This window comes from Pleuronectes platessa, chromosome 14 (genome assembly GCF_947347685.1).
Source record: "Pleuronectes platessa chromosome 14, fPlePla1.1, whole genome shotgun sequence".
Taxonomy (NCBI): Eukaryota; Metazoa; Chordata; class Actinopteri; order Pleuronectiformes; family Pleuronectidae; genus Pleuronectes; species Pleuronectes platessa.
In genome coordinates, this window is record NC_070639.1 from 2,752,992 (window position 1) to 2,778,167 (window position 25,176).

Consider the following 25,176-nt stretch of genomic DNA (forward strand, 5'->3'; position numbering starts at 1 on the left):
CAAGGGCGTATTGCCTTTGCTCATCAGCAGTTGGGAGAGGCAATAAAAATGGCCACCATTTTTGTTGGGTGTGAAAACAAAGCAGACCTCAGACAGAAGGAGTAGGATTTTGTGTCTGGGTTCTTACCCCTATAGCACGTAGGCACGTTAAAACAGCAGACACATTATTCATTACTTCAAAAGGCAGCAATAAACTGCTAAACTCATAAAATCCTGCACACTCAAAAGCTGCTGCATAACCCAAACTTATGAGTCTGAACACAAAGAGAACAACATATAAGCTGTACATGTGCACAGGATATTTGGAAAAAATGTCCAAGCCTACAGGTTATGAATATTTACTAAACAAGATGAATTCATGTGTTCAAAAAAATGAGAAAGATAAAAGCTGTGAAAATCCAAGCAGCCAGATGCAACACCTTGATCTGATTCATATAGCCAGTATGGATAGATGCTTATAACTACACTGTCTAGAACATTTGTAACATGTAGGACCCAGTGAGTAAGATGAATTATTAACTTCAGACACAAAAAAATAGATTATCATTTGTAATTGAAGGTCCAGACACTGACAAAAAATCTAGGGAAAACACGTTAGTACTGCCAACATAGTTCCCTATCATCTGATTAGTGTGCTTGTGGGTGTCACCTCATTCTGATGAACCCAACTGATAGCTGTAGATCGATAGTGAGTGGGTGGTTTAGGACACAGCCTGAGTCCTTTGAACAACACAAAATTTTTTGCCAGATTGTCCGCTTGTTATATTTTTTTCTAGATAGATTGACTGATATAGATAAATGAGACAGTTCCAGATTTTATTTAGGGAAAGTCATTTATGTAACACAGAATAACTAAAAAGGTTGTAATATTCCAAACAACGAAGAAAGGGTTTAAACATTTTTGATTTGTCATGGCAACTGTAAAAACAGTTCCAGTTTGGCACTGAGACCAGCATGAACAAAGACATGGTAGTCAGCCATAATTTATTTAATTATTTAATATTCATCCTTATTTCAAATTATTTTTACTGCTTACAAACTCTAGCTGCCAAAGGCTCAATTATGTTCACTAGTAGAGAACTAACTTTGTTTATATGTAGCATGATGCTGCACTGGTACCAAACCGTGTTTATCAGAGCTCCTTCACTGATTAGGTTGAGAGCAGTAACGATGAAGCTGTGGATTGTAAAAACAAAAACAAAGATCTGACAGACAATAATCTATGGAACTCATGAGGACCTACAGTCTGTACGTTTGTCCCCACAAGTGACCCCTTTAACATAATATATAGTCCTGGATTCCATTGCTAATATCAAATTATAGATTAAAGCTGACATAAGGCTAATATGATATTTGATCCATCATCAACAGTAACTGCGGCACTGGTTATATTAGTTGGCATTTTTTATCTAAATGCACCACTACAATAGAAGATTTGCAGAAAAAAGGCCCTTTAGGATGACACAATTAAAGGAGCTCCAGTCAAACGTCAAACAAACAAAATCAATGTGAAGAATGAAAACCATGAAGGAATTAAAAAGCATCGGAGGGACGATGCCTACATTTGTGCTCATATCCTTTATAGGCTACTGTAGCCTTTATACATATTCAGTTGGTCCCTCCACATTTCATAATAATTTGAAATTTGTTTAGACAACCAAAAAAGTCACTCTTACCTAGGGCTGCTCGATTAATCGAAATTTAATCGTGATTACGATTATGGGGTCAAACGATCTCCAAACTACTTAATCGATTTGAAACGATTATTTTTACAAAAAGTGACGCGCATGCGTGATTCAGTCCTTCCCACAAAGCATTCAGCGGCAAAGCTGACTGGCACTCACTCTAAAGCGAAGGAGGCAGTGGTAAAGCGAAGGAGGCGAGTTGTGTGTATGGTGACCCGTGGTGAAAAAAACAGCGCGAGTGGAAAAGCAGGGAGGGCAGCAGCAGACCATGTAGCGGCCGCGGCGCGCCCCGCTATTCTCATGCACGCTCCCGCCTGGCTGTTCAGACCGGTCAGACTGGACCCGCATTTCTCCGTGCCGGTCAGTCGGTCAGAGAGTGTTAGGGTTTCCATCATTAAGGGTTTGAATAACCGGGCACCGATATCCTGGTTTCACGGAGGAATAAGACACGCATCCGTCATCGGTGTTTACCTGAACCGGAATTATTGCACACGCTCCAGTCATTTACAGAATATAGCATAGATTTCAGATTAAGGGCACATTAATAATCTTTTTGAAAAATCGTGATTTTGATATTGTCCAAAATAATCGTAATTATGATTTTTTCAATAATCGAGCAGCCCTACTCTTACTTTCTCTCTCAATGCACAGCACCAGGAGAAATCCCAACCCTGCCAGTGGCCCATTAAAACATTCATAAAGATTTACCATCCTCAGCAGATGGGCAGAATTCTGCACAAACTCAGCAGGTACTGCTTTTGCTGGGCATGTTCACACATCAAGCGTACAGTTCTCAGCAGGTGTCGGCCTAACACCAGCCTCAGAACATAATGCGTGTTTTCCCGTTCTGCACCTCCATGACTGGTCAGCTCCAAAAGTTAATCACATGGAGACACCATCGCAATATTCCCCAAAAGATCCTTTAATGATATCCGGCTTGTAGGTTAATGTAATATTATATTTGATTCATGTTTTCATTCCTTATTGCAGAACAGACCTGAAGTTTTGTCTCTTCAGTGCCGTGAACACTTCAATGACATTAAGGTGAGTTGGATGCATTAAATCCAATTCCACTGACATACATGTTCCCTGAAGGCACATAAAGCTCACAAAGACATAACTGATGATGAGCATTATTGACAGACAGGAACATTCAGGGATTCACAGTGGGATTGCTGTCTTTTTAAGCGACTTAATATACTGACATACACAACAAACACAACCACTGTTACAACTGCTACTGGCTGTCTGATTGATTTGGGTAAAATCCCTGCATTCACAGGCTGACGAGCATATGTGTTACCATAGTTACCAAATGATTATATGATTGCTTTCAGAACAGTAGAAGTTTAGCATTTTAATTGATGCCAAAATCCCTGATCTACTATCACCAAATACTGCGGCTTGTAAATTTTCTTTTAAGCCAAAAAACAGAATTGTCTCCTCCCCATCACAATCTCTCCTTTGTTATGAGTTATAGGATTAATAATGGTCAGAAAAGTGTTTTGCTGAACATTATTATCTCACAACGAAGTTGATATTGAGCCCCACAGTTGACCCTTCTCACAGAGAAAGTGCTGCACATAGATGCATAAATGTGTGTGTGAATGGGTGAATGACGAAAACTGTATTGTAAAGCACATAGAAATACAGAACATTTACCATTTCCAATGGGACGGACGGACAAATCAAAAATACAATGCTTCAGGCCACCAGCAGAGACACAATAGAGTCTGCATAGAAGCGGCAGAGACCTCAAGCAGTCTCAGTCAAGTGTTTTGCACTTGGCAAATATCACACAATGTATCATATCAGGTTTTGGGAAAGACGAGCTCACACAAATAGAGCAAGTCTGTCTGTGTATTGTGAGAATTCAATATTTTAGCTGTTCTGGGGCCTAACTGTATTCTTTGCGATAAAGACAGGAGAGGGGGTCTTGAGCAGGTCTGGTCAGATATAAGGCCTTTATACAAATAATTTATAAATAACCCTTGCTGAATAGTGTTAATAATGAATCCCTATAATTGTTCTGAATTCTAACTTTTGGTATTAAACCATTATTCCCCTAGATTCATTCACATCACATATATTTCATGCAGCTGTCTGATAAGTTGTGGAGGTCGGACAGAGTGACTTTGTTGACATTGTTTTGTTTCGTTGTTTTGGCTTCGAGGATCCTAATGTTTACATCAACAGGACATTGTTTGGATATAGCAGGAACATCATATTCCTTTCTCCAATGGCCCACATGGCATCAGCTGTGTCAAGGCCTTTCATGAAGAGAACATTTTGCTTAGCAACTATCAGAGTAGTAGTATCAGTCACGGAGAGCGGCTTCTTGTCACTTCCTGGATTCCTTGACAAGAGGCGTGGACTACAGCTTTGGACCAATAAGGGAGAACCAAATTGATTTGCGGTGACTCTCCTTCAATCTTTCATAACCAATCATATTAAATCTACTGTTATAATTATATCAAACCCCTTTTGTTCTGGGCCATTATTAACTACCTATTGCTAACTGATTTAGCCTAGGCTGTGATAATTGTCCATAGCTATGCTGTTCAACTTTCATTGCATCTCAATAAATACTTAAATTGGACCAGTCCGACTCTTCTCATATTTAGGATAAACCAACACGCCTGACAGTATGCACGGAAAGAAACTAGCACATGCTCTACACAGATGGAAAGATAATTTATAACAATGCCAGCAACTTCAAATGCTGACCTGCAGCTTAGTCTTTCATCCTTCACTGATAGTTATAGAGCTCTTAAGGGCCTCTTGTCTCTGCTGACCTCAGAACAGTTTGATTTCTGCTCGCAGCCACATCCTTGCTTCTGGCTCTTTTTCTTTTAGTTGTCTTTGTGCTGTAGTAAACATCAAACATGCCAGAAGCATAAACAGCTCCACGAATGTCATTTTAAAACACCTATTTGTTGACAACATTTTTAATGATTAAAATATATATAACTTCCTCTATAACAAACACACAAATCCTGGTCATGAGCAACAAGATGATGTTCGAAAAGTACAGCAAAGATTTCTTTTCAACTAACAGACGTAACTTCTATCACCTAAATTTTTGCCTAAATTGATTTCAAGCCCAAAAATAAAGACCATTTGTTGAATGTTGAGATCCCTGCTCTGTATCACAACCAAAACCTTGTCGATTGGACATGCTTTCGAAGCCAGTCGGTCCAGATTTCAAAGTAACCTGTTCCAATTTACAGTTTATTGACAGAAGAATAAGCAGGTTTAAAAAAGAGAGAAGTGAAATACTGAACTCTAGATCCCACTCACCATCACCCTTCACCAGAACCTCCTTCTGGCACATGTCCTGCACATTTACGGTGCAGTTGACGATGAATTCTGGGGTGGAGCAGTCATGTGTCATCTCCTCACACTGGTAGCACTGAATCTGCAGAGCCAGTCCTGCAAACACATGTTGTCAATGTTTTCATCTCTACATTATTGGTTTTAAACTGGTTATATTGCTTCTACCACCAATCCTCTTTTTTTAATTACGATGTAAATGCTAAATGTTGTTTATATTGTTGTGACTATTTTCTGCTCCGACCATTTTAAACTGATGCCACAGTTATGATCGATTATTGAGCAGTGTGTGAGTGGCTGGTGACAAATGTATCATACCAGCATGTCCAGCTTTTTCATCATGTCTTCCCTTGATAAAAATACATATGCTCATATTTCAATATTTGTATTACAAAACTGACTTGTTTATTATTTATTATCATCTAAGGATCAAATGCAATTAGAGCCATAAACAGTTAACACGAGCACTACTTGAAAACCCAATGCATGTCAGGGGGAATGTGGAACCTTTTACTTCACTATATACCTGAGAACTAGTGTGGAGATTTTTATCCAAAAGATAGGAGCAACTTAAAAAAACAAAAACAACAGTGAGTCCCACGTCAACCAGCTATGTTAAATTACTACTTTACATAATAATAATATTAAGAAGAAGAAGAAGAAGAAGAATTATAACAAAAATAATAATGATAATAAATTGCATAACATTAACAATGTTGACTTGTTCAGATCTGAATATTTCACTACCTGAGCCTTGAAAGACAGAGAAAAATGCACCATTATATTAGACTGAGAAGAAGTCTTGTTCGGGAGTGGTGCCATAATGAATGAGCAGCCAAGCTGAGTTCTTTGTATCTGAATTTACCTGGTTTGTTGCAGCTCGACGCGCGGGAGCGCAGTGACATCGTGAACTTTGAAGACTAAACTCTCTCTGTTAAAAAGAATATATGGAGTATGTTGATGGGACCCGCTATTCAAATGTATATCCATCCCAAAAAAGAAGTTCCTTATCATCATAATGAGAAGCAAAAATCTGAACAGGCTACAGAACAGAAGGATGAACGTAGATTAGCGCGCATATCCAAACTGTGCACTCTGCGTCTCCCAGTTTAATATGGACCAAAAATCAACACCTCCCTGTCTCAAGTGCGCACGCCACATCTCCAGAAATAATCTGCTCTGGAAGTTTTGCTTTGGCGCGACAACCTAAAGAAACACTTGAAATCCAGTGAAGAGGCGAGAAAGAGGAGCCGTGGCACCGTACCTGAGCTGGAGAAGAACAGAAGCAAAGTTGAGACGGTGATGAGCCGCATCGTGCGCTGAGAGGAACTCTGAGCACAACCATGGGAGATGGATGCTCAGCAGCTCTGAGGCGCAGGGACGGAGCATCTGGCAGCCGGACTCTGAGAGCCTGACACCTCTTGTGACGCTTCACACGTCGTATCCACCGCTGTGCACGCACACACGAGTGCTCACACATGCACGTGCATGACTGCACCATGCATCACGAAAGTGTGACTGTGTTGCTGAAGTATGTGCAACCCGGTCTGTTCTCATTTGTATTACTATTAGGGTTAGGGTACAATTAGGGTACAACATATGTTGTTTGTGTGGATGCATTGGTGATGTAATGAGCTCCGAAGTCCAACACATTAGATATTCTTTGTCCCAGTGGATGGAATATCTACAGTTAGATATGGCACATACAGTGTGATGTCAGTTGATTGTGGTTAGCACACTGTGTCATCAGTGTTTAATGAGGTAATCACAAGTACTAGCGTTGTCCATGCTGACATCAGCTGGAAGTAATGTCCTGTCACTCACCTGCATTTTTCATTCACTGTCACTTTGATCTTTCTTTAAACTTAACCAAAGATAAACCATACATTTGAGTTATCATTGCCTCTGTAAGCTTGTTGAATAAGTTAACGACCGTATGCTTGACTTTTCAGGCTGTCCAAAAGGGTCGTCAGAGGTTTACTTGAGCTTTGCCCCCTATTGAAACAAACACAAACCTAAAAAAGTTTAAACTGTGTCAGTGGAAAATATCAGAGGCAGAGGAATGTATTATGTATTATGTATTATGTTAGGTAGAGTTTGCTTGCCCTAGTCTAGTGAGATCAGCAGACAGGCGCCCTTCTGTTTGGTTCACTGTAATGCAGCATGGTACAGAAATGTGCCACTGAAGTTCTGGCCATTAGGCTTTGGGAAATGCAGATTTTTAAGACATTTCAACAAAAACAATACCCTTAGTGGGTTCAACTTGTAGGATAGTGTATGAAGATGGATTGGTCTCCTCAGTGGTGCACAGTGTGAGCTTTTATTTCACCGACGGCTAAAACCTTGTTAAACAATTCATTTTCTACTTCACACTGTTGAGCCCGACAACACGTCAGCCTGTCCTTAACCAAGCCCCAAACTAATTTACAGCGTACATGCAGCACTACACCCTACAGCCCGCTGCTGCATAAGGAGTAAGACGAGGTCAGTGCAGAGCAAACCCAGACGAGGGACAACTGCTGATCTGCAACAAAGGAGGGTCATGTTATGCTTTGTCCTTTTGGACTAGTTACAACACAAGCAGATTTCAGTCCTCCGTCTAAACTGCAGCACTCTGATACAGAGTGGTTTAGATCAAGCCTATTTTAAAACTGGATGAAACAGTGTGTCAGCGCTGCATCAAGGAGCCGTGAAGAAGTTGTTTGTGATTTAACTGTGTTAATCAGAATAGCTGGAAATTAAATATTATGAATACCTACTTTGGTGAAACTTTAAATTAGCTAAGAGTTATTTAAATTACATTTTAAGGCAAGGAGAAGATGTGTGTCGACAAGTGAGGAGCTTTTTAGCCTGAAATGAGATGTCCAAGGTAATTAAGTGAAACTATGCTGGTGTTAAGTAAAAGATGGGCAACTATTAAAGCTGTCACTTGAATAAAGGATGGTCCAGTATTTCCCCCTAAAAAACTCGAATTACTTTTTCGAATTCACTTAGTTGAGTGCAATACTTAGTAGATTTGAGTGAAATGTGCAGATGTAGTTGCTCTCTGTGGCAGCTTCTGAGCAGGAGTGTCATAACATGACTGATGGCACGCTGGGTGGCATTATGCATAGAGCTACACCAATCAAGGCTTACTGACCCCCAGATCATAAAAAGCTCTCTGCATTCACAGTTAAAAAGCTTTTCAAAATAATGTCCAAAATATGTTCAGTCCTCAAGTGAACTATGGGACTTTCTGTCTTTGGAAAATATCAAGTGTCTATAAATCAAAAGGAGTTCATTGTGTCAAAGACAGTAAGTGAGTTAAGTGAGTAAAGCATTGACTGACAGCTCTAATGGCATTTAAGTACAGTATCATTGATACGTTTACCTGATTTCCAGTTATGTCCAATATTTAAACATTTCTCTGTTGTCATCCAGGATGTTTTGCATCACCTCATTTACCTCAATTTGGATTTAATGAACTGACCTTGACAGATCTGGCAGGGGGGCCGCAGGACAAACCTACACTGTTCTGAAACTACAATTCAAAGACTCATCAGGTTTACTTCTGTCTGTGAAAAAGTAAGCTGAAGCGAGTGAATAACTGTTAAGTGTGAGAGTGTGTGTTTGTAATTTTCAACAGTTTTCTAGCTCACTTTTCCTCACTGACCTGAAATCACACAGTGGTACTTGAAATTAAGTCAGTTTGTTTCATAGCTGCAGCTCAAAATGCTCATGGCAATAAATCAACGTACTTGTCTCCTGTTTCTATTAAAACTCCCTTTAAACCTACAGCTGAACACTTTTCATCTACCCACTAATTCCACAAATATCAGGCAGGAAAGATATTATTGGCTGCTGGCTGCCACCTATCAACTGCTGCTGTAATATTTCCAGCGATGTAGAAGATTCTATTCAGCCCACAGACTGAAGGCATTTAGTTTGTATTAATATTGAACATATCCAATGTCCAAAATCGCACCAAATCAGACACTGCACTGCCTCGTACACTTTATAATCTACATGCTAATTGTTAAACCGATAAGATGAATGGTTGACTTAATATTTGTTCCACAAACAGACACACAGAGGTTTGTAGAATTGTAGATGAGAGTTTCCGTCTTCTCATTTTGCTTTGGGAAGAAGATGAAAAGGCACATTTCCCAAAATCATCATTTGAGGCAAGGGAAAGATTGGAGTTAGCATTATGTACACCAGTGATCACAAGATAGGAACAGTGAACCAAGAATGCAATGGCTACAGTAGAACACTTAGACACACTCAAACTCCAGCATCTTTACTTTCTCTTTGAAAACTCATACCAAACATCCCTTGCTAAAGAAAACCTTTCAAATGTTATATGTGTCTCACAACTCCCATTTTCTAAGGCAATAATCAATAACATGATTTTAGAATAACATGGTTTTCAATATGATTAAACTTTTTCAATTTTAGTTTTCCTCTCAAAAGTTTGAGAGCCCCTTGGCAGTGCCCTTGACACATTGGTCAGTATTCTGAAAATTGTTGAGTTTATTTAATAAAAAAACACTTGTCACAGTTAGCTGAACTCAGTGTTCATGTAGAGATGCCTCTGTAGAGCTTCCATCTTTCATGCTTGCAAACAGGTTGGCTATGAGCCTGGAATGAATGCTCAAACTGCGAGGACACTCTGTTGGCATACAATTCCAGTGGGTGTTTGTTTTTTTTTGCAAAATCACTTCAGTGAAATACAACAAACCACAAGGAAACACTAGATGTATTGTAAGTATTGAAATGGTTTATTTCTCTTTCTTTTTTGACATAAAACAAGGAATATCAGTAATATACAGTTCTCAATTCATACTGCTAAGGTGACCGTCACACAGGAACTTCATATAGGGTACTGAAAAAAACATTTAGGGGGAGAATTACTGTTAGAGTGAGTAACATTATGTGCACTAAATGGTTAAATTACACTCTTCAGTGCTTAGTACAAATACAGGGCGTTAGAGTACATGTAGAAAAATACAATACTCTTTTGAGAGTAATGCTCTTCATTATATGAGCCACTTTAAAAACACAGACATCATGCTCCATCTACCCGTATCGGTGCAGCCAATCTGTTCCCTGATCCATTAAACCTTGTATCACCTGTGCACGCTACATATATAATTTAATAGGCCTGTGTGCTTCAATTGGCGTCAACACTACTGCTATTTTACAAATATTACCTCACATATACATGAAGCAGTTTAAAGAAGAGGTTAATACAGTAAGATGGCATGACTAATGGCATTGTGCAATGTTACAGTGCTTTATAGTTCTACATCACATGTAAACTGTCTCTAGTGTGTTGAAGAATATGGCTATAATCACCATGATAAGTCTGATATGTAGATTTAGTTGCATTCATTTTCTGTATACGCGATTAGCTCAGAGCAGTGTTTGGCAATATGCATTTTCACAAATATCTACACATGAAGGGTTGGGAGCTGACAAAGGTGTGAGAGGGAAACATAGTAAAGTAGCTATGACTGTCAAATATGTTTAGATGCATTCATGACACTGAAAACATTACTATAAAGGGCACAGCATACATAAGAGAGAGAAAACTGAGCAACCGTGGTGCGATATGTAACAGGTCAGTGTACAGACAAAAACAGACAAGAGGACGAGTAAATATCTTCAACCACAGTGAAATCTGATGGTTGCAGTGAAATGATTGTATGTGTTAATCCACAGCATCTATCCTAGACACTCGTTGTTAGTTTTTTCCCTGAGCGAGCACAACAGCGTCCACTATGTGCCTACTAGGTGCTTTAAAGCCAACGTTAAATGCAAAACCAACAGGTCGGTCTCGATGTCATAACTGTGGAAAAATGTGAGAAAAAAAGCTGAATATAGTGCACATATGAAGTTTCATTTTAAGAGGAGATTTTTTCAAAATATCAAGGTGCAGGTGTGAAAGCTGGTCTCACATTAGATGATATTGTGTCTTATTACATAAATATTTAACAGTGCACATCACATTTAACACGTCAGTTTATTCAACCTCTTGTGAAGAAACTCTGATGCATATGATGATGGACATCAGATTCATATGATGCATTTGTAGGTTTGAATAATCCAGAGGGCGGTTGCATGCAAGTTGATATAAACAATGTGACAATAAAAAAAGCTTTCAACAAGTTAGTGCAGACTTAAAGGAGTCATAATACGCAGCCAGGTGCAGAACTCCTGAATGGAAATCAGTAGTAAGTGCTGTACATAAGATAGCTCTGGATATTTTCAGGAAAGCATAGTTTGTAATCTTAACATTAAAAGTTTCCATCTGCTGCTTTGCTCCAAAACATATCAGTGACAGAATTATTCGAGACTAGAACTTCACATGTGGCTGAAAACTGTAAATGAATGAGCTACATACCCTGCAGGGTTTTAGTGGAGTCCCTAGTCTCCACAGCTGGCGCCATTAGAGAGGTCTGGTAGCAAACTGTCTGTGCTTGTAAATTATCATGTAAACCTGCATTAAACAAAGGTTTTTAATCGAATGTAGTCAAGTGACAATGTGATGTAACAACCACTTTTAAACAGTGGTCTAGCATCATTAACAAAAACGCAGCTGCTTGTACCAAAGGACAAAGTTACAAGCAGCTGGTTGATGCAGTCGTCCATCCGGCAAGTCAAAGAGCTGACACTGTTTCTTAACATCTGGAGACCAAAACAGAGAGAACATTGTTCTGTGTCAGAATCGATGACACATATCAATGAGAAGCTACTGTTCCTCTGTGACTGCTGGATATGAAGGTGGAGAATGGTTTGCTGACACATCTTTATAAGGTCATATAGTATGTGTGAGCAACATGTGTGTGTGTGTGTGTGTGTAATACAGAAGAATAGACAGTCTAGTAATGAAAGTCCCACAGTTTCCAAGGACAAAGCTTCAAATCCATGTTGTCTTAAGTTTCTTTTTTAAAAAGTCTTCATTAGACTTTACACTGTTGGGAAAACATATTTGGTAAAAAGAAATACACAATTCAGCACTTTAATAATTTCTCCAAAATAGCCAGACAAAGTAAGTTATATATATGTAATTTGTAAGGTGACAGGGTTGCAACAGCATTGCTGTGCCAGTTGCATACTGTCACACAGTATGAGAACACATTTTAACATGAGAATATACGTTTTTAACAATGAAAGTTGTGTGTTGCAGTAGATGCATGTAGTAAGTCAGGGTCATGCAAAGTTGATTTTACGATCAGACCTGCACATTTAAAGCTTCATTGTTGTAGGTCAGTTAATGTGCACAGCCACTTACATCAGCTTATGTGCAACTCAGATGTATTTATAAGTTGGTAGTGATACATCAGGTAGCATAGAGACATAGAAACTAACCTACCATTGCAGTTAAAATGTGATTGTTTCATGTATTTAAAATTGCATGTTGTCAGATGAAAAGAAAATGAACCATGTCAATGTAACGTTTAGAAGCTGAAGCCGATGAGCTGCAGATCTCCAAAATGGCTGCCAAAGTTTTCATTATTACACATCGAAAGCTGCTGAGGATCTCAACTCAACACCAAGCACATGTGGAAGCCTGCAGTGCCAAGTTGTGAGCGTTTCATCCTCATACACAGACACAGTGTCCACACTGTGGGAATTAAGGATCCTCCATGTGAGTTAAAGTGATAAATCCAAGTGAAAATTCGACTCCCAGTTTCTAGTTTGTCTCCTTTAGCCTCAGGAACTCTGAAATGGAAGAAGGTGTAGAGCAGAGTGAAATGCTGTGGCTCTCTACTATGCAAATAATACAACATTTAAAAAATATATGCCATTTCAAGCAAGTTAAAATACTCTTATAAATAGTTTATACAATGCAACACTTGCAGCGAAGGCCCTATTCATCCAGACTATAGCCAGAGTCTGGGAAAGAGATGCTCAATAGAACATTTCAGTTTGACTGTGTGTTTATTTGCCCAGATAAGGTTAAATCACATAATGTCGCACAATTCCTCAAAATGGGTGCCAAGAACCTGCAGAGACATGCTTCAGGAGCTTCATAGAAAAGAATAAAACTTTCCCTGCTTAAAATGCACCTGGGAAGTTTTGAAGTGTCTTTGAAAGTAAATTCAACATGTATAGGTTCAACTCATAGTAGCAATTTGGTTTGGATGCAAATCGAAAGAGACAGTTTGTGATTTGATTGCACTGGGCAGACATGGTGAGACCTCCTTCCCTGCATGTTAATATAAAGTTACATCACTTCCCCACAAAAGTGAGCTGTGTCAGTAAAAGTGATACCAGGACTGATACATAGCATTCACATGGTCATGCATACTGTTAATGTTTTATAAGGTTGTGCAGATTATTCAACATTTGTATTTACACTTGTATGGAATTGACTTTTGACTTTGTGTGCCTGCATGTGTGCATGTGTGTGTGTACTGGTGGCTCTTGTGAAACGTCATACCTAGAGCTAGTTTTTTAACCCACAGCCATATCTTAAGATCTAAACGCACATGCACACACACAAACACAAACACACAACTTTATGCTTCTAGCTTAGTTAGGACACTCGTTGGCATTATACATTCCCCTAACCCTAACCTAAATCTAATTATAACCCTATAATGCCTAAAGCCATTTGTAAATGGTCTGTATTTGCATAGCTCTTTTTTACTATTGATGACCAATCAAAGCGCTTCACAGTAACAGAATTTGACATTCACACACATATTCATAAAGTGCATCTATGGGCAGCACTTTATTTCAATGAGAAGTCCCCCCTATCCGCAGCCACAGTCTCCCACTTTAAAAACAACAACAAAATATAATATATCTAGAAATATGGCAAAGTTTATAAAATCATGTGTCCACCCATCTCCCCTATCCATCCCATTTTCTCTGCTCACTCCAACCAGTCGAAGCAGATGGCCATCCACACTGAGTCTTTGACTTGGTGAATTCTTCCTCCCCACAGTCACCAAAGTGTTTGCTAATAATATCAGGAGGTTAGGTTTCTCTAAGAATTTGAAATGTCTTGACATTTTATGTTAAGTGCCCTGAGATAATGTATAGTATGATTTGGGGCTATACAACTTAAAATGAATTGAATTGAAAAGTGGGCCAGAAAGTATGGACTGGCCAAAATGGTCCTCACAAAGATATATGTACACGTTAGCACACACGCACACACACAAGCTGTAAATGCCAGCGTTAATGTACTGTGAGAAGATGCAAATGATGTTTGGGGAACTTGTGTTAGTCATGTGTTTAGCCACCACCATTAAACTTGCTTTCTGCTCAGTGGGGATGAAATGAGTGTCTACAGTTAAGTTTATCATTTTGAGTGCAGTTCTGTGACAAATTACACTATTGCATAGAATGTGACTGAAGACAAACTGTTGCAGTTTTCTCCACCTTTATAACAGAGAAGCTGTGACGGCTTGAACTGTGAAAGGCAAAGTTTGAACTTGTCTGATAAGCCTATTGGAGCTGATGCTACACGTTTCTTGATATTAAGTGAATATTGAACTGCTAAAAAATGTTATCACACATGCCAATGTAATCCTTCAGTGAGCAAAAAACAAGCAGGATTTTGAAGATTATAAATTGTCAGATGAATTTGAATAAATTTAGGTATTTAAAATGACTTTGACTGTCCAAGGCTATACAGCTAATTTAATTCAACATAAACTCTCGACATAGGTTTTTCAGCTTTACATCTCTTCCTTTATCTTACAGTTGGCAAGCTGAAGTCTCGTCTGCTCTTTCTGTTGGCTCGGGGTGGCTCGTGTGTTCGACTTGATATAGGTTAACTTCTTTGGTTCCATTCCACCTGAAAAAACACACAATAAAATTCATGTCAGAGGTTTTCTAAACAGCCAAAGTTAATTCCCCTGTCAAGTGTCACTGACAGACTGATGTCTGGCATCTTCAAAAAGAGTTAGATTATCACTCAAAATTCAAAGTGGCAAGAGATGTGAGTGACATTGAAAAAGCAGAGGCTGACATCTTGAGAGATGATCAATTTATAATTCTTACAACTATTTCATTAAACTGTAACAGTGTGCAAATAAAGACAGGGTTTAGTTTTACCAGACATGCTCAAATCAAACAGTCACAGGTCTCAAGTTCTCCCTCAGGAGACACATTTTTAAATATGCATTTCACCAAATAAGCATGAGTCTGACAAACTCTTTACAAAGTAATCCAACAATCTAGCGAAACAAGCATCACCCATGAGCGAGATCGTCCACCCGACCCCTCTGTAAGTTGAAGCTCTATGCATGTATTCAATAAGGCACAGACCTAACTTTATTGCTTTACAAGCATGATAGCTAAGCAGAAGCAAATAATGTATATGAAGAACAGTAAGATCGCATGATAGCATGTACGTTGTATCCAGTGCATAACTAAAGGAGACATGTTAAGGTTCTCATTTATGCACAAATCAGCTGAAAACCTTTGGACCTACAAATTGAAGGCTAGAAATAAGCCTGCCCTTGTTTACATCTGTCTGTCTAAAGCACCCAAACATTCTCTAAAATTCACATGTGCCATGTAGAAAAGTAAACATTGTAGTTGTATAACCAACAGCAACTCAGGGGTACAGGAGTTAAAGGGGTCAGTATGAAAAAGCTTGATTTTGACCAGGCCCTCGTGTTGCCAAATGCAGTTTTCTTAACAGTGGATTTTGGTGGATCTGGGATTACCATTGAGCAGGTCATGTCTACAGTATCTTTGAGAATGGAAATTACCAGTGCAGGCACTGCACTGGTAATGACGAAAATGACGCAAGTGGAGCGTCATGAATTACATTTCCTTACATGAGAAGCTAACTTCTCCATCTCCATTAGTGGAGTGCCCCTTAAAAATGGAAAGATTAATTATTCAAGCAAGATTTCCATTGGATATCTTCTCTTAAGAATCTGTGAGAATGCAAGAGAGATGGCAAAAATGTTGACTGCTCTTCACCGTGGCTCTCGCTGTAACAGATTTTTTGAATTTGTCTTTCAGACCTTCAGAGTTTTAATACAAAAGTATCATGCACAAAACTCGTGCCTTAGATTAAATAAATACAGACTTTATCAAATAATTTATATCATACATATTTCAGCTCCTGATTTGGCTTTGGCTCAGTTTTTCCAGTCAATGATCTCCATCCCCAACAAGATGCTGGTTCCTACCCAACAACAGCTACAGACAATACAATGATGGCCACAACAAGTACATCCAAATGTATCATGTGGCATATTAGCACCAGACTATAAAAAACCTTATTTGAGTAACCCTTATGTCAAATGTAACTGAAAAGAATATGCCTCATTTAAGAACCACTGGTACGATTTAAGACTTGTCATAAAAGTCATGTGCAGTTTGAGTCAATAATTATAATGCCTTACTGTTAACTAATTTGGGGGTTAAATACATCATAACAATGTTAAAATCCAGTACTTCCATAGTCTGTGCCACTCCTCTATGTTTTGACTTTTCTCCCAAGGTTTGCTAGTACGATCTTCACAGTGTAATGGAATTCTTTCTTATCGATCTCCATGACAATCACATTCTCTAGAAAGCCTCTCATATCCTTCCCAAGTCATGGACTACTTTTGTTGAACTTGGATTTTTGTATGTATCTACCTCCATGTTAAATATTTCCTTCTTCTCCTTCCCTCTGTCACAATAATGCTCTGAAACTGGGCTGACAGCTAAACCAACATTTTGTCATTCTTTTTTAGTCCCCTACAGCAATACTAACACTGGAAAATGCCTTGTTGCTAACTGTCTGCAGGACAGGTTTATGTGAATAAAACTTGGTTGTATGCGTTAGTAATGGTGTTGTACAGAGAAATGCTGACGACATTCTTTAAGTTGAAACTAGCAGTTTGTAACACGTTTGAGCCATTAAAACTGACTTGGGTCACACATTAAAAAAGTAAGATTCAAAAAGAGCACAAAAAGTGTTTCATTGCGTAAGCCCACAGCACAAAATAGAAATCCATCATCATTATTGCTGCAGTCCAGCAGTCATGCTTCTTACTGGTGCTTTTGTGCCTTTACTTTACCTTGGGGTGGTCTGGGGAGCCTGCTCTGGGGATCACACACACTGGCAGAGGTCACAATAGGTGAACACTGGGGTTGGATGGGCTGCAGGAAGGCCACAGTGGGGAAAGGCACTGACTGGATACGGGTCATAGAGGAGTTAGACAGGGAGTTTAGAACCCCTGCATGGCTGCTGTCCTTAAAGCTGGAGGGTATTCTCCACCGGGGTAATGGGGAGGGAGACACGTCCTCGCTGGAGGAACCGGGGGCACTGGGAGGACTGAGGGACTGGTCTGGGGTTGATGAGGATTTGGGGAGGAGGTGCAGGATGGAGGAGAAGAAGGAACAGGATTCAGGAAGAGGGATGGTCCCAATCCCACTGTCCAACGTTCGCATCTTACAGCCGGAGCCTACGGCACAAGGAGAACAGTTGAAGTGGCTCAGGGTAGAGGGAAAGAAAAGGAGCAGGAATGAAACAACAGGGTAACCATGGTTGAAGTGGTGCTAAATAATTCATTCATTTTATTTATTATTTTATATCCTCTGAACTGTTTCTGAAATGAGAACTGAAGAGTCATTGAAAGAGATGTCATAATAAAATGAGGGCAGCTTAACCAATCACTAATAATGGCCATCTTTGTAGTATAGCATGATTGTTTCCCTCATGCCTACTTATTAGTTCTTCCACATTATGATCGCTGCTTGTTTTAGCTTAATGCACTTGATCTCTGCGCTGTACTTTGATCCTGTCAATGAAGACAACCAACAGATGGTTAGTCTGTTGTTTTCTTTTCACTCACTCTTTCACTTGGGGATGACTTCCTCTTAGAAGCCAAGTTGAAAAATAGTGCTTCAGTACAATGCAATTACATATGTGGAAGCAGTGTAATGATTGTGTTTGTGAATTACACCACGCACTGCAACAGAGTGACTCAGCCAATGCAAATCAAGCCCACTTGAACCACTGCTTTGTATTACAGATGTTGTTGAATGGGTGTGTGACGATTAGCATGCACTGATCTTACTGTGAATATGAAATACACATCATGGCTTATGGAATGAACTTCAAATACAACGCAAATGTGTGTATTTCATTTGCAACACATGAATAGTAACACATAGAGACCCATGAACGTGTTATTTCTTTACTTTAAGATGTGGAGTTTGCATTGCTCAGAATTGCCTGCAGAATTATGCATCATATCACAGTCGTTACACTCGTAAACCCCAGCCAAAGCTTTGTACATTTGAAACAAGCAGAGTGAGTATCAATCCGCTCTTGTCATGCAGGCTTATGTTTTAATATGTAGCCTGTAGCATCAACTTGTGGGCAGTCACACACTGAAGCAAAGGCAGCTGCTTTCCACCCTTTATTAATTAAGACGTGCACACATGAGACCTCACGTGGGTTTCTGTAGCTCTTTTTTCTTTTTTTCCTCTTTTCACTTTTAGCAAGTTAATTAAGTTATTCAGATATGTCACATTCTAAGTCAGGCTGTGCTGGAAAATATTAAAATGAGAATTGGGAAAGAATAAAAGTTTCCTCGATAAAGTAGACACTATTTGTTGCCATGAAAATACAGTTTTAGGCAAAACAAAAAAAAAAGGTCAGTAGAGCACTTATCTCGAACCCAGGCCCAGAAGTCCCCTTAAAGTGCAACAACCTGCACCAAATCCAACACACTTAAAGATATAAGTCTAAAAAATATGCATTTTTCTTCATCAAGATGCATGAAATATTCCCTGGCAAATCAGGGAAAATGTCATAGAAACGTCCTGTCTCGCAATAAGAAATGTAAAAATAGTTTGACCCAGCCTCCAATCTGGATCTGCACCAATATTCAAAGGGTGTTATCCTGATCCATACCAGGCCCTCCACCGAGATGTAATGATAATTGGAATTGGTTTTTATAGTATCTTGCATCCAAAAAACAAGCAAGCTCTAGGCAACAAAACAACCACCAAATAGACAGGGATGAAAACATAACCCCCTTCAGTGGAGGTAATTAGGGGGAAATGTTCTTCTATTTAGCGCTGTCAACATCTCAGGAGCTTTATCTGGAGGCTAATGGCTCCAGCCTGATCACTTTATGAACACCTATGACATTCATCTATTACAACTAAAATGTAGCTTTAGGTGGATGTCTATCAATTAGACACCACTTGAAATAGAAATTATTCAGCCTACTTAGTCCTTACTTATCCTATCCAAAACGAAATAAATTATTTATTTGAGTAGCCATAGAAAAAGAGACATTATTGATTAGTTGGTTCTTGAGATGAGAGCTAACAAGAACTACTGTGACAACTTATTCCCTGGAAAGGCTGAATCACAGGCGCTGAGTGTTGATTGGTTTCAACGAGTATATAGCATGGACCAGGAGGTTGTTGTCCGCCTCGAAGGAGCAGATCAATGGCAGGCATACCAGACCCTTGTTTTTATGGTGACAACAACACAACCTATAGAAGAGTGTACCAGTAAGAGGTGTGCTCAATCTTCATCCATATGGTGATTAGAAATGTAGATCAGTCAGAACAGACTTTGGTTAGGTTAAGGCACAAGAAAAACTTTGTTAGTGTTTGGGTTAGAAATTAACGGTTGGGTTTAAACAAATAGCCGTCATCTCAAAGTTAGAGCGGAAATAGGTAAAATAACTAATATCAGTTTGGTCATGCTCTTACGCTCTATTATTGGAGGTTACAATCAAAAAAAGCATAACAATGGGTCATAATAACCTGCTTGGATTGACAAGCTATGGGGTTGTTCTTTATGGAGGACACTGTCAATGGTGTAGAATTAGGTTGGTTAAGTTATTGAATACATTTGTATGTATGTCTTAACATGTCTCAATGCTGGCAAATGCCTTTGCTCATCGACATCAGCTTGTCTTCGAAGAAACATTGTGAGAGAAAACTGATCACAATGAAAATCAGCAAAGAGTTTAAATAGCTACCAAGTAAAAATCATGATTCCACAATCTCACCCGGACAGAAACAATAGATCCTCATCTTTAAGGTACGAGTTTATGAGGAAAGTTTGTACAAATATCTGCTGCTTCCTTGGGGGGGAATATGTTTCAGATAAACATTCAAAAGTGCGTTGAGGAGAGAAAACACATTAAACACATTACTCTCTGAAATCACAAATATCAAACCTGTCCATTGCCAAAAAATGAATGACATAAGAGTTTTCAATCTAGATACATTAGATATTTATCTTTAGCTTAGCATTGCATTGCAGCCAAATCCATACAGTTTAAGTAACTGGTGACCACTTCTTTAAACGTAAAGAAAAAAGGAAGATTTACACTGTCTGCTGTGATTCACACGCAAAAGCAACTCCAGAGGAGGATGTCAGAGGAAATTGTGGCTAAAACATGTAAATGACACCGTTTCGAGTCGAATTTTAGTACCAGGGTTAATGGACACTTGGATGACACCACAGGAGCAGTATGGAGGCATTTTCTGTTTCTTTTCTTTTCTTTACGTTTGCAGAAGTGGTCACCAGAGACTTTTCGGTGAACTATCCCTTTAAGAATAAAGAGTGCATCCTTTAGAATTCCAGTGCTCCAGCTGGTTAACCAAATTGCCAATTGTCGTGAAAATTGATGCAAACAGGGCCCCTCACTTGGTAGTTCATTCAGTGAGGGATCTGACATGAAACATGTGTCCTTATGAGAAAGAGACATTCACTTGAAACCTCAGTGAAGGAGGAATTGTTAATATAGCGTTGACAATACTACTAGTGGCTTGAAAACAATCCTTACCTAAAAAATAGCTTTATGAATATACACTGATTAACTTTTTTCCACTAAAGAACTAAGCCTTTATACCAGGCTTTGTTTAATGATGTTTCAGTAACACCTTCTGTTGTATCCTCAGTATCTCAGTGGGACTGCATGATTTTTCAGTTTTTCATGTACAAAATTTCTTCATGTTAATTTCCTCTCTTTAAAAATAAGTAAAAAGAGAAAGAAAGACACAACATGTTGTGGTTTGCCGGCTGTGGCCCTTTTCTGTTGCATTGGCTTGCATTTAGGAGGATGGTGATGATTAGGTTATAGAAGTATTGGAACAGGAGAGCAAAGGACATATAAAAGTGTATTGTGTAAAATTATTGGGAACAACTGTTTTATTTCACTTGACCTTTAATGTATGACGTCAAGGACGGACGCCTGATGACTAAAAATTAACAGCCAATATTGCGGTTGCACTTTCTTTTCTGAGCTTATTTGGTTTATCTAATCTTATTTCTAAAGATCTAGGTTAAATCTGCTTTGTCAACATAACATGAGGTCCAACCACTTTATGTGTGGATGGCATAATTCAGACCACAGCTGAAGGCAAAGTTAATTCACTCAGTTGTGGCTTGGATGAATGTGCTTAGCTGGTGCATTGCAGAAATGGAATGAGGTGCTTAACCCCTGAAGGCAGGCGACCATCCATATAAAATGTGTTTGATATTCGCAGCACTTTGCCAATGGTGTCCCTCTGACCGGTTAAATTTCCGGTCCTCTACCTGAGCAATGTGGACAGTTATTATTAACTGTGTATATAACTGTGTCTTAAATTGTGTCTTTCTATACTCAAACTTATTATTTTGTGTGAATAAGTGCATTCAAACTGACGAGCAGTGCATTGTAAGTAACCTTCTCAAAATGTTCAGAAAAGTGAGTGAAAAACGATGGGCAGTTCTCAAGCTAAATAGTCACCACCTCGGGTACATAGTGGAAGGGGACGGAACACCAATGTACTTTTATGTATTTGTGAATATAGTGGTAGAGGAAGAAGGATATTGATATAGATAGTGATTTAATTTCTACATTGTATAACAAGTAAGAAAGTGAATGTTCATTATTATGCCATGTGAACAGAGCAGCTGTTCAAGTAACCACAAAACAATTGTGGTTACATGTTGATCATCACAAGTGCAATTGCTGTTTCATTTGGAACACAGTACCACAATTATTCAGGGATTGTCCTCTGTAAACATTGTACTCCATGTGAGTATTAGGGCTGCAACTAACGACTATTCTAATAGTCGATTAGTCATCGATTATTGAAACGATTAATCGACTAATCGGATTATGAATGACACAAATTCTCAATTGCTCTTATTTAGCCAACAGCTTTTAAATTTAGCTTGAGGTTGTTAGACGCATGTGATGACTGAAAATAAAGACAATTAAGATCGATACTTCATGCAAAAAAAAGTATTTTAATAAACTTTGCTGCACATTAGTGTACTGTTGACACAAAAGCAAAGAAAAATATAGTTTTTGTCCATTTAAAACCAAGGACAGGCAAAGTGATAATAGCAACAAAAAAAATCTAATTTAAGTTTCCCTTTTTCTGTGAACCAAGAACAGGAAAAGTGCTGATACTAAATATATATAAAATTTCAAAAATCCAATTTTCTTGTTAACAAAAAGGACAGGGAAAGTAGCATCAACAAACTACCTGCATTATGTGTACGGCGGACCCGCCGTACACATAATGCGTTTTTTTCGGGCCATGTTGAGGGTGAAGTTCTCACGAACTAGGGACTTCCTGTTGCGCGATGCTGTTGCAGCGCACGCCGCCATTGGCCAATGTGTTGTCACTACTGCACATGCGCGACTTTCAGAGATAGGAAGGAAGCGAGATGGCTCACTCCTCAGCGGTTTCCATCAGCACCTCCGATAAAACAACGTTTAGTTCATCGGCACGGCACGAACAACACGCGCTATGACGTAACCAACGACTCATCGACGAATATATACGTCGTCGACTACTTTTGTCATCGAATTTTGTCGACGACGTCGACTAATCGTTGCACCCCTAGTGAGTATACAGAGTGAGGTATCTAAAGAATATCTGTAGTTTCGCCCTCTCCCATCCTCTTGTTTTTGATGCTAGAAAAACAGGGCGAGACTTCATGATTGACAGCTTATACTAATTTTCAACTGGTCTGTCATCAGTATGGGCCCAGACCTCATTACTGCAGCTCCACTCCACTACAGGGTATAGAAACTGACTCTAAATGACAGCATCAATGCAAAAATGGGAGCACCTGTATGTAGCTTGTTTTGGATTTAATTTTGTACAGTGGAAAGAATTAGAGATACCAGAAACCCCCAAACCCTTGTACGTGTGATTTGGTCAATTTCATAAATGAAATCCTTCCAATGGGCCATAATATTACTTAATTTGTAGTAACAAACATATGGTCCACTTATATACCAGTTGACCCAAATTGCTTTAATATTGGGAAACTAGGGTTAGAATACCAGGGCCACACAGCACTCTACTCAGGACAATCTCTTCTTCACTCCACCTAAATATATGAGAACACAATCCAGGCGATTGGGTTCCTTCAGTAGAGTGGTTTACGGAAAAACTGTTAAAGAACATTTACTATGGGTCCACTTCTAAGCCTGTTTGGGAGGGAGCTTGGCCCCAATATTGATGAATGGGTTCATCCTGATTGGATGAGCTTGTGCATGCATATTTTCAGAGCATGGATCTGTGAAGATGAGCACCACACCTACACACAACATCTCCATTAAACTTGTGGAATACAACCATAATGAAATGGTTTCTATTTGTCCTGATTCAAATTGACAGTCAAAACAATATATAATCTAAATGTGGAGGTCAAATGAATAAAGAAACGCAGAAATGGAGGGAAAAGCAAACACTGACAAAATTCTGAATCTTGTGTGTTTTCCCAACATATTTGTCATGTTTATAACTTACACATTTTTTTCATATTTGGTCTTCACTTCTTTCTGCAAACTGTAGAAGCACAGATGAAACCTTGAGGGTAACATACTCAAAAGAACACAGCTAACAATATTTTTAACAAAATGAGGTAAGTTTATTTTTTCAGCTACCAAGATGTTTAGAGGAATCCATTACTCACTATTTTAAGTCACTATAAACAATTATGGACAATCCAACACAACAAAGAATAAGAAAATCTGACCTATTACTGCAGCCTGGTTGGGGGTCTTCACAGTGGATCCATTTTCACCATCAACTCTCCCGCTCATAATCTGTATCTTCGTGTTTTTTTACAAGGGAAGAAAAAAAAAGAAGTTACATTGATACTCTTTTATACTTTTCATCTATTCCTTATCATAGAGTAGGTAGTAATCTTTTTGACTCTGGCTGACAAAAACCTAAAATTCCTCTCCTTTTATTTTCCTAACATCCAGTCTTTTGACTGACATGTGGTCGCTATGCTTTTGAAAGTTTGGAAAGTAGGAGGAGGGATGTCAGGTCTTCTACAAAGACTCCCCTAACGAAATGTTGATGTTATCCATTTTACCTGTTTTTAACTTCAATTCTTTATCGAACAGACAAATTGCAAAAACAATGTGGTTTATCAGACTGCTGATAACAAATACACACATTCCACACACTTTTGAAGCCTCGAATGAATAATTTGATGCATTATATTTTCGGGAGGACTAAATTAACTACAGTGACTATTATGAACTTAAATCAAATTTAAAGTTAAAATAAGGGTTAGTAGTGAAGGAAAAAATTATGAAACTGTGTGTAAGAGGGTTTGAGGGACAGTTGGGGAAATTAAGAGTTAAGAGTTAAAACCTGACTCTACTTTTGCTGCATAGTAAAGGGACCCCACTGCAGAGACCGATCATGAACATAAATGCTAACGCATGTTCCTGGTGGACTACATATTTAATGTCTCACTTTTACGTCGAGCAATGCCTCACACAACATGGCCCATTGCTTTAGTTTAGTGCAGGACTGATTTCTGTCCTAATGCCGCTTAATAGGCCTTTTTCACATCAAATATTTTTGACATGTCATTAAGCACCAGTAATTAATTTCAATATTCAAACCTTTGCATTTCTCTGTCAGATTTGAAAGAGTCTTGGTGAAATTCTTATGATGTCACATCGACAATCACCCTGTATAACAAGTTCCTATCTTTAATGGACATCTTTGTATTTTGAACTAAAACTCGCTGCATAACACTAAAGTAACTGCCCATTTTATAAAGATCAACAAACTCATTTACCTTTGGGTCCCCAGTGACGTCAGCATGTCCTTGTATCTCATTCAGGGACATTCCTGGGCAGGGAATTGATATGCATGCTCTCACTGCATCGTGAGACTCTCTTCTACCCACGGAGCTGAAAGA

General features: G+C 38.9%; 1 protein-coding gene across 3 annotated transcripts in view; it reads right to left on the minus strand.

The window, feature by feature from the left end:
• Window positions 1–9,755: 9,755 nt before the first annotated feature.
• The window catches only part of LOC128456144 (nck-associated protein 5), a 66,737-nt gene continuing 51,316 nt past the window's right edge, over window positions 9,756–25,176 (minus strand). For 2 of the 3 annotated variants that reach the window (XM_053440210.1, XM_053440213.1), the window contains 5 exons: window positions 25,054–25,168; window positions 23,989–24,064; window positions 17,045–17,431; window positions 14,719–14,814; window positions 9,756–12,725 (listed from right to left, as the gene is read on the minus strand). In XM_053440210.1, the coding sequence (XP_053296185.1) occupies window positions 12,724–12,725; window positions 14,719–14,814; window positions 17,045–17,431; window positions 23,989–24,064; window positions 25,054–25,168 (676 nt within the window). In that variant the 3' untranslated portion in view covers window positions 9,756–12,723. The remainder of the gene's footprint in view (window positions 12,726–14,718; window positions 14,815–17,044; window positions 17,432–23,988; window positions 24,065–25,053; window positions 25,169–25,176) is intronic. The other variant, XM_053440211.1, reaches the window with a different exon arrangement.